Raw genomic sequence first — 10,244 nt, 5'->3', positions numbered from 1 at the left:
TGCTTTTCATTATCACGGGCAAATTGATTTCCGTATTAGCTAAGCTTTTAGAGTTCAGTTAACTTACTTGCAAAATGGGACTATTAATCTTTTTTTTTTTTTTTTAAAAAAGGCCAACAAGAACCAGAGCATAGTTTCTAGCTCTACATGAGGTAAGATTGCTCCACTTTTTTACAAGGCTGCAGCATCCAAGCTCATGAATGTCCAAATTGTGGGAAGATCTAAATTGGTGGTTCTCAACCTTCTGGCCCTTTAAATACAGTTCCTCATGTTGTGACCCAACCATAAAATTGTTTTCGTTGCTACTTCATAACTGTAATGTTGCTACTGTTATGAATGGGTGTTGTGTGTGTGTATATGTGTATGTGTGTGTAGTGTGTGTGTGTGTGTGTGTGTGTGTGTGTGTGTGTGTGTTTTGGGGGGAATGGTAACTCATAATGTGCTGCAGCATCCAAGCTCATGAGTGTGCAAATTGTGGGGAGATCTAAATTATGATGTCTTTTTTCTCCTGCCTCAGTGGTAACTTCTCAATAGTCTGCCTTTCTTCATGAATGGACAAAGAAAGAAGAGCTGCTGAGTTACAGAAAAACATGACACAGGTAGGTAAGAGCTAATAATTCTCCAAAAGAATATTCCCATTTCACCAGCTCATCGGTCTGATTGTTAGAGCAGGGATTAGCAACCTGTTTCTTTGTTGGGCCACATAGTATGTTAGGCTTTGAAGGCCTGAGTTTCTGTTGGAACTAAATTCTGTCACTGTAGTGTGATAGCAGCCATAGACATCATATAAACATGTTTGATTGTGTTCCAGTAAAACTTTACTTACACAAACAGGTGGTAGGCTGGATTTAGCCCTGGACTAGAGTCTAAGAAAATATGGCCACCTGGGGGCCTGGGTTGAAAAGTTGTGTTGTCTGCAGGCTTCTGGGCCTCTCGGGTTTATGAAAAAAATGGAAAGCTCCTTTCTCTCAGTGCATTTTTATTCATTAAAACCTCATCCGGATTTGACCCTTCGTTTCATGTTGTGCTGATTGCTATAGTGGGAGAGAAGGAAGCAGGTGAAATTGTTTCTCACTTAACATTGTTGGTAGGTTCTGCAACTTAAAGCAAAACAATGGATACGGAAACCAGTTTCACCATAGATTGATATAGATGAGTTAAGTTCTCACAACATCTCATCATCATTATAACAAAATGAAGTCATTTGAGGACCTGCTGTATTTAATTTTTAGACCAGTTATCTCATTTTTGTTTTATGCCCTGGACTGGTCTGGATCATTATAAGACTGGAATTGTTTACCATTGAACCATGGAGAGATAAATTGAGTGTTTTTGAAGTTTCATTCAGTCTGGGAGACAGGATTTTATCAGTTAGGAAGGATGTGTGGGGAGAAAGATCTGATGGCTGAGTCCAGGGGTTGATGGTAGGAGACCATAAAATCTTTAGAACTTCCCATGACTGGATTCTCGGTTCCTTTCCCCTGTATTGTCAGCATCATCCATCCTCCTGAACACATTTGGGGAGTTGATATCTTTCTGATCAGAATATGTGGAATGTTTCAGGACTCAGTGGTCTTTGAGGATGTTGCTGTGGACTTTAGCCAGGAGGAGTGGGCTTTGCTGGATCGTGCTCAGAGGAGCCTCTACAGAGAGGTGATGCTGGAGAACTTCCGGAACCTGGCCTCGCTAGGTAAGAATAGCAGCATTCCTTTATTTAGTTGTTTAGAAAACAAATCTGACAACTCAGCCTTATTCCTTATGCTAGGATTTGGGCTGAAGAATTGGAAGACATTGGTGAATAAGACAGGCATGGTCACTGACCCCAAGGAACTTGTAGTCTAGGGGCTTCACCATGAAAATAAACATCTGTGTGCTGAACTGACTTTTTATTGTGGTTGAAAGTGTGGGCATACCTAACTGGTTTGCTCAGTGGATAGAGTGTCAGCCTGCAGACTAAAGGGTCCAGGGTTTGATTCTAGTCAAAGGCACATGCCCAATGGGAGGCGTGCAGGAGGCAACCAATCAATGATTCTCTCTCATCATTGATGTTTCTATCTCTCTCTCCCTCTCCCTTCCTCTCTGAAATCAATTAATTATATATGTGGCTAATATGCAAAGTGTCCCTCGGGAGTTCAACTGGGAGACTGGGAGTTTGCTTGCTATCATGTGCGCTGACCACCAGGGGGCGGCATGGAACAAAGGAAGGCCCTGACCAGCAGCTGGAAGGCCCCGACAGCCTGATCACTGGCCAGGCCTAGGGATCCTACCTGGGCATGAATTTTGTGCACCGGGCCTCTAATCCTATATAATAAAGAGGCAATATGCAAATTGACCATCATACCCTTGCACAAGATGGCTGCCCCCATGTGGTCAAGGGCGGCCAGGCCTGCAGGGGAGGGCAGTTGGGGGCGGCCAGGCCTGCAGGGGAGGGCAGTTGGGGGCGGCCAGGCCTGCAGGGGAGGGCAGTTGGGGGCGGCCAGGCCTGCAGGGGAGGGCAGTTGGGGGCGGCCAGGCCTGCAGGGGAGGGCAGTTGGGGGCGGCCAGGCCTGCAGGGGAGGGCAGTTGGGGGCGGCCAGGCCTGCAGGGGAGGGCAGTTGGGGGCGGCCAGGCCTGCAGGGGAGGGCAGTTGGGGGCGGCCAGGCCTGCAGGGGAGGGCAGTTGGGGGCGGCCAGGCCTGCAGGGGAGGGCAGTTGGGGGCGACTGGGCCAGCAGGGGAGGGCAGTTGGGGGCAATTGGGCCATCAGGGGAGCAGTTAGGTGTTGATCAGGCTGGCAGGGGAGTGTTTAGGGGGTGATCAGGCTGGCAGGCAGGTGAGCGGTTGGGAGCCAGCAGTCCCGGATTGTGAGATGGGGCCTAAACCAGCAGTTGGATATCCCCCGAGGGGTCCCAGATTGGAGAGGGTGCAGGCTGGGCTGAGGGACACCCTCTCCCCCCAGTGCATGAATTTCGTGCACCAGGCCTCTAAAATAAATATATATAATTTGAGGGGTCTCTTAGGGACCCAGGGAGGTTTATGGTTTGGGTCCTTTTGAGAATTGGCTGCCATCAATGCCCTTTACTAAAAGACCACCAGCAACATAATTAACCCAATGTTAAACAAGTTGGGTTAATTACTCAGTGCAGCAAGGGAGAATACATGACATAGGAGCTGTGGGATGTCATAGTAAGAGGGTTTTAGAAAGTACATATGATAGGATTTGAACTTTTAGTGATTTGGGGATGGGTCTATGCAAGCAGGCTGTATTAGTTTACTGGGCCTTTTGTAACAAAATACTACAAACTGGATGACTAAAAACAAAAGAAACCTATTCTTTCACATTTCTGAATCTGGAGGTCCAAAATCAAGGTGTCAGAGGGCCTTGCTCCTTCTGAAAGCTTTTTGGAAAAAATCCTGCCTGTCTCTTCCTGGCTTCTGGTGGTGGCGAGAAATAAATCCTTGGTGTTCTTGACTTGCAGATACATTTCTCCAATCTCTGCCTCTGTCTTCTCTCTGTCTCTAAGTCCCTCCCTTTGTATAAGGCAGGGGTGGGCAAACTTTTTGACTCGAGGGCCACAATGGGTTCTTAAACTGGACTGGAGGGCCGGAACAAAAGCATGGATGGAGTGTTTGTGTGAACTAATATAAATTCAAAGTAAACATCATTACATAAAAGGGTACGGTCTTTTTTTTTTTTAGTTTTATTCATTTCAAACAGGCCGGATCCGGCCCGCGGGCCGTAGTTTGCCCATGGATGGTATAAGGACACTAGTTATTTGATTTAGGGCCCACCCTACTCCAGTATAATTTCAGCTTAACGTGATTATATCTGCAATGACCCTATTTCCAAATAAGGAAGCATTCTGAGGTTCAGCACATGAATTAAAACAAAAAAACAAAACCCAAACATTTATTTACTTTTAGAGCAGTTTTAGGCATGACCCTATTTCCAAATAAGGAAGCATTCTGAGGTTCTGCACATGAATTAAAAAAAGACCCAAACATTAATTTATTTTTAGAGCAATTTTAGGTTCACAGCAAAATTGAACAGAAGGTATAGAGATTTCCCATATACCCCTTTACCCTTACACATGCACAACATCCCCCATCAGAGCGGGTTATTTGTTACAATTGATGAACCTGCATTGACATATCCTCATCACCTGAGTCCATAGTTTACATCAGGCTTCACTCTTGGTGTTGTACCTTCTATGGTTTGGACAAACATAATGACATACCCACTGTCTTAATATCATACAGAGTAGTTTTACTGTCCTAAATCCTCTGTGCCCCATCGATTCATCCCTCCTTCCCTTTTAACCCCTGGCAAGTATGGATGTTTTTACTATGTCCATAGTTTTCCCTTTTCGAGAAGGTCATATATTTGGAATTAATACAGTATATGTGTATGTAGCCTTTTCACATTAGCTTTTTTTCAGTTAGTAACATGCATTTAAAGTTCTTTTATGTCTTGACAGTTCATTTCTTCTTAGCACTGAATATAATATTCCATTGTCTTGATGTACCACCATCTATTTATCCATTCACCTACAGAGGGCATCTTTACTGCTTCCAACTTTTGGCAGTTATGAATAAAGCTTCTGTAAATGTGTGTGCAAGTTTTGTTTGGATGTTTTCAACTCATTTGGGTAAATTCAAAAGAGCAGGATTGTCTGATCTATGGGAATGTTATGTTTAGTTTTAGAAAAAACCTCCAACCTATCTTCCAAGGTGGCTGTACCATATTGCATTCAACTCATTTGGGTAAATTCAAAAGAGCAGGATTGTCTGTTCTATGGGATTGTTATGTTTAGTTTTATAAAAAAAACCCCAGCCTGTCTTCCAAGGTGGCTGCACCATATTGCATTCTCACCAGCAATGAATGAGAATTCCTGATGCTCCACATCCTAATCATCATTTGGTGTTGTCAGTGTTCCAGATTTTGGCCATTCTCATAGGTGTATAGTGGTATCTCATTGCTTTTTTTTTTTTTAAACTATTTTTTAAAAGAATATATTTTTATTGATTTCAGAGAGGAAGGAAGAGGGAGAGAGAGAAATAGAAACATCAATGATGAGAGAGAATCATTGATCGGCTGCCTCCTGCATGCCCCCTACTGGAGATTGAGCCCACAACCTGGGTATGTGCCCTCACCAATTCTTCCTTTTGTAGATGATGCCTTTGGTATTGTATCTAGCAAGTCATTGCCAAGCCCTAGGTCATCTAGATTTTTCTCCTATTATCTTTTAAGAGTTTTATAGTTTTACATTTTAAATTTAGGTCTGTAAAATCAAATTTTGTGAAGAGTATAAGGTTTGTGTCTAGATTCATTTTTTGGATGTTAATATCTAGTTCTAGTCTTTGTTAAAAAGAATATTTTTTCTCTCCATTGTATGCCTTTGTTCCTTTTTTAAAAAATGAGTTGACTATTTTTATGGACCTATTTCTGAACTCTATTCTGTTTCATTAATCTATTTAGACATGGATTAAAAATAAATTTTTTTTGGTTAATTTTCACATGAGGATTTTTTTTCATTGCTTTTTTTCAGAGAGAGTGGAAGGACGGAAGGAAGTGGGAGAGAGATAGATAGAGACTGAGAGAGAGAAAGAGAGAGAGAGAGAGAGAGCGCGAGAGAGAGTGCAGAGACAGGGTGGGAAGCTGCGAGAGTGGAAAAGACTAAGAGACAGCGTGGCGGGGGGAGAGAGAGAGAGAGAATGTAAGAGAGACACATTGACTGATTGCTTCCCATATGGGGTGGGGAGCGAACTTGAAACCCGGGTACATGCCCTTGACCAGGAATTGAACCCATGACCCTTTGATGTGTGGGCTGATGCTCCAACTGCTGAGCCACACTGGCCAGGGCTGGATATGGATTTTGGGTGGATACTGTTCAACCCACTTGGATTGAACTCACTTGGGTAGATTGGATGCTAATAGAAAGTAGGGAAAATTCTATTATTGGGTATTTTGTGGGTGGCATAGTGCCTGTCCTTAGACTAAATTTTTTCCTGTACTTAGACTAAATTTTTTCCTGTCCTTAGACTAAATTTTAAAATGGTCTTATTTCATTTTACAATGGTATCAGAGTAACCTTGTCTAAGATTGGTATTCTGTGAGATTATTTGTGTTCAGCAGGAGAACAAAATGTCCTGGCTGTAAGTATCAGACCAACTTCTAATAATACTGAGGATTAGATATGAAAGTCAGATCAGTTCTAGACATCAGAAGCTATGTTACAACTCCTCCTCCCATTAAAAATTTTTTTGGACATTTTGTTGCAATTAAATTCACACTTGCCCCATCTTTATAGTATCAGAAGACCAAAGTTTTGCTTTGTCTCTTGGAAATGTTTATGGTTCTCATTGTTTTCTTTCATGTGATATGCCTTTCTGCATTAATAGGGTATCCACTATATACACCCTGTCTGATCTTCCAGTGGAAACAAGAGGAGGACCTGGAGATAACAAAGAGAGGGACTATCCATGGGGAGCACCAGGAAGGCAAGAATTCTTGTGAGAAATTGTCCTGGTTGGGAGATATTGCATTTGGAAACATAAAATAAAAGCAAAATGAAACTTTTGTCTGAGAGGCAGATTTTTCACAGATACCAGTGATTACTGTTATGACATTTTATTAGTCCTCTCACACTTTCTTTGTTTTTGGAAAAGACTTTCCTCTCTGTAAGTTAGTATTTGGTCATGTACATTTTATCCAGTTCCTTTTTGTTTTATTCTAATAATACCCTATTCATGTTACCATCAGTCTCAATCTTCATGGAATTATTTCTTAGTCAGTTGTTTAACATATTGACCCTTGTGCTTATTACCAATGTCTTGAAACAGCCTTAGTGCCAAAAGCCCTTTGCTCATAGGTACCTTTACCTTTTGTTTCAGGTTTGGAGACTCAACTTAAAAGTAATGAATCAGTCACTTCGCAAAATATTTATGGAGAAAAAGCATCCAATCAACAGAGAAAAGAAAAATTCAAAAAGGATGATTCCGGGTCATCCATTTTATACAAAAACTGGGAATACCATTGCATTGATTATAAAAACAAAAACCCCAAGAGACATTTGAGGTGAGTGCCATTCATATAAAAGAAAGTGGTACCTCAGAAGAGAATCTTAAAATGTCATGAAATTTAAAAACCATGTACATAAAACTTGGTAAAAAATTGTGATTGCATAAAGAATTTTCACAAGATACTTTTCCCCCCCACAAATGAGACAGATCTTCAATATTTGACAGTTGTAAGCAATTATGAGAAAAATCCGATTAGTCAAAAATTCAGTGATAAATATTGGCTATTGTAGAGCCCTCTCTGAGAACTTTCAGCTTATAATTTGACAGGGCGAAAAACACACATAGTCACTGAAAATGGTAAAAATGTATTTATTACTAATAATGTGCTTTTTATTTTTGAAAGAAGTAATGTGGTGGAGGACATCTATGAACGTAACGAAGAAAATCAATGTGGACAAACCTTCAGCCAAATTTCAAATCTTAATATGCCCAAAAGAACTACTGAGATAAAATCCTATGAATGCCATGAATGTAAAAAGGTCTTCACGGATCATTTATCCCTTAAGAATCACATTGGCTCTCACACTGGAAGCAAACCCTATCAGTGTAAGGAATGTGGGAAAGCTTTCCATTTTCTCGCTTGTTTCAAGAAGCATATGAAAACTCCCACAGAAGAGAAACCCTATGAATGTAAGGAGTGTACCAAAGCCTTCGGCTGTTCTTCATTCTTTAGGGCACATATGAAGATTCACACTGGAAAGACAAACTATGAATGTGAGGAATGTGGAAAAAACTTTAGCTGTTCTTCATCCCTCACAGAACACAGAAGAATCCATAGTGGAGATAAGCCTTATGAATGTAAGGAATGTGGGAAGGCCTTTAGTTGCTCCTCCTCACTCTCCAAACACAAAAGAATCCATAGTGGAGATAAGCCATATGAATGTAAGGAATGTGGGAAGGCCTTTAGTTCTTCCTCTCACCTTATAATACATATAAGAATTCATACTGGAGAGAAGCCTTACGAATGTAAAGAGTGTGGAAAGGCCTTCAGTGAGTCCTCAAAACTCACTGTACATGTCAGAACACATACAGGAGAGAAACCCTATAAATGTAAGGAGTGTGGGAAGGCCTACAATTGTCCCTCCTCCTTAAGTATCCACATGAGAAAACATACTGGAGAGAAACCCTATGAATGTCTGGAATGTGGAAAAGCCTTCTATCTTCTAACGTCCCTGAATACCCATGTGAAAAATCAAAGTAGAGAGAAACCTTATGAATGTAAGGAATGTGGAAAAGCCTTTAGTTGTCCCTCATCCTTTAGAGCACATGTGAGAGATCACATTGGAAAGATACAATATGAATGTAAGGAATGTGGGAAGGTTTTTAGTCGTTCCTCATCCCTCACTGAACACTTGAGAACTCACAGTGGAGAGAAGCCTTATGAATGTAAGGAATGTGGGAAAGCCTTCATTAGTTCCTCCCACCTTACAGTACATGTAAGAACTCACACTGGAGAGAAACCTTATGAATGTAAGAAATGTGGAAAAGCCTTTATTTATCCTTCAGCTCTTAGGATTCATATGAGAACGCACACTGGGGAGAAACCCTATGAGTGTAAGGAATGTGGGAAAGCCTTTCGTCATTCTTCATACCTAACTGTACATGCCAGAATGCACACTGGAGAGAAACCATTTGAGTGTCTGGAATGTGGGAAAGCCTTCAGTTGTCCCTCATCCTTTCGAAGACATGTAAGAAGCCACACTGGAGAGAAACCATATGAATGTAAGGAATGTGGGAAAGCCTTTGTTTGCCCTGCCTACTTTCGAAGACATGTAAAAACTCACACTAGAGAAAACATATAAATGTAAGCAGTATGGGAATGTCTGCAAAGCTTTTCAAATCTTAGGCAACATGTGAGATCTCACACTGTGGAGACATCCTCTTATTAAGAAAGGAAATTGTCGCTCATCTTTATGAAGTCTTGAGAGTTTACAACTGAGTGAAACCCTTTGTATGTAAACCATGTGGTAACGCCTTAGTGAATATCACATTTTATTAGTCAAAATTCATAAGAAATAAGTCTAAGAAAATTTATACTAGAAGCAAAGATCAGTGTCTTACCCTTAAAGTGGAATGTTGGCTCAATGATTTCTGGTTTTTAGTTACTTAATTAAAAAAAAATTTAAATTTATTTATTGATCTTAGAGAGAGGAAGGAACAGGGAAATATTGATTTGAGAGAGAGAGAGAGAGATCAATTGGTTGTTCTATTTATTTATGTATCCATTAGTTGATTCTTGTAGGGACCCTAACGGAATTGAACCCACAACCTTGAGGTATCAGGACAGTGTTCTAAGCAGCTGAGCTACCTGGCCAGGGTTCTGGTTTTAATTTTCTGAAATGAATATTTAGGGTGATAAATTTCCCTCCAATACCTTTTAGCTCTGAAATGTTTTATTCTGAGGTGCTTTTATTTTGGTTCAGATGTAAATGTTATTTCCATTACTAAGTCTTAAAGTGTATTTTTTCACATGCAGGCAAGAGTGGTCCTTTTTTAAAAAAAAATTAGTTTCTGATAAACTCTCATTGCTCTCTAAGTGTGCAGTGATTATGGTATGTACTCTTGCATTTGTAATTTCTTTTGTAACTTTCTTTTGTAATTGGTAATTTCATTTTGATCTAGTACAACAGATACTGGAAATTGCCTACTCAATATTTTCCCCCTTTTTACTGAGAAACTACTGTTTTTGAAGTTACCAGTTTTTACTACTCAAAGCTTTTTCTGTCTAATAAGTAATTTCAGCAGAAATTAATAAGTGTGAAGGTCTTGAAAAAAGTGTCTCATCTGATATGTAGTTTTTGTGTTTTGTTCTTTGGCCTTGCTCATGGCTGGGAATTGGACCCAGTGTTTTCAGAGTAAAAAGATCTTGTGACAAGAAAACTAGAAGTAAAGCTGGTTGGGCTGGCTTCTGTGTGTTAATTTGGGCATGGCTGGGACTTCATTTCCCAGAATCACTTCCTTATGCAGTTCCAGGTTAGAGTTGTCTAAAATAGTTTGAGAATTAGAAGGCAGAGGATAGAATCCCTTATTTTTAGTTTAGTGGGACCATGAGACAGGGAGACAGATGCATAGGTGCCTGTGGGCTCTAATTTCCAGTCATTTTCCTAATTATTGATCTTACCAATCCATATTGGTTCAAATGGAATAGTAAGTGCTTAAGTTTCCTTACAAGCAGCAGTTCTAC

At 40.6% G+C, this 10,244-nt stretch overlaps 1 protein-coding gene across 4 annotated transcripts; it reads left to right on the top strand.

Moving 5' to 3' along the window:
- Nucleotides 1-424: 424 nt before the first annotated feature.
- Nucleotides 425-9,237, top strand: ZNF699 (zinc finger protein 699). Of its 4 annotated transcripts, none has more exons than XM_005861427.2 (5): nucleotides 425-599; nucleotides 1,564-1,690; nucleotides 6,380-6,478; nucleotides 6,872-7,055; nucleotides 7,404-9,237. In XM_005861427.2, exons 1-5 carry the CDS (start codon nucleotides 552-554, stop codon nucleotides 8,860-8,862), a joined length of 1,917 nt encoding a protein of 638 aa, XP_005861489.1. In that variant the 5' UTR covers nucleotides 425-551; the 3' UTR covers nucleotides 8,863-9,237. The 4 variants fall into 4 exon arrangements, with proteins under 4 accessions (XP_005861489.1, XP_014391259.1, XP_014391258.1 ...); XM_014535773.1 differs by having other exon boundaries at nucleotides 6,380-6,490; nucleotides 7,407-9,237; XM_014535772.1 differs by having other exon boundaries at nucleotides 6,380-6,490.
- Nucleotides 9,238-10,244: the final 1,007 nt, after the last annotated feature.

This window comes from Myotis brandtii, unplaced genomic scaffold (assembly GCF_000412655.1).
Source record: "Myotis brandtii unplaced genomic scaffold, ASM41265v1 scaffold1507, whole genome shotgun sequence".
NCBI lineage: Eukaryota > Metazoa > Chordata > Mammalia > Chiroptera > Vespertilionidae > Myotis > Myotis brandtii.
This window is presented reverse-complemented; position numbering and strand designations above follow the sequence as displayed.

Coding starts and splice junctions, on each gene's coding strand:
- ZNF699 (XM_014535772.1), top strand. CDS start 552: ATGGACAAAGAAAGAAGAGCTGCTGAGTTACAGAAAAACATGACACAG. Junction 600..1,563: donor TACAGAAAAACATGACACAG/GTAGGTAAGAGC, acceptor GGAATGTTTCAG/GACTCAGTGGTCTTTGAGGA. Junction 7,056..7,403: donor AACCCCAAGAGACATTTGAG/GTGAGTGCCATT, acceptor TATTTTTGAAAG/AAGTAATGTGGTGGAGGACA.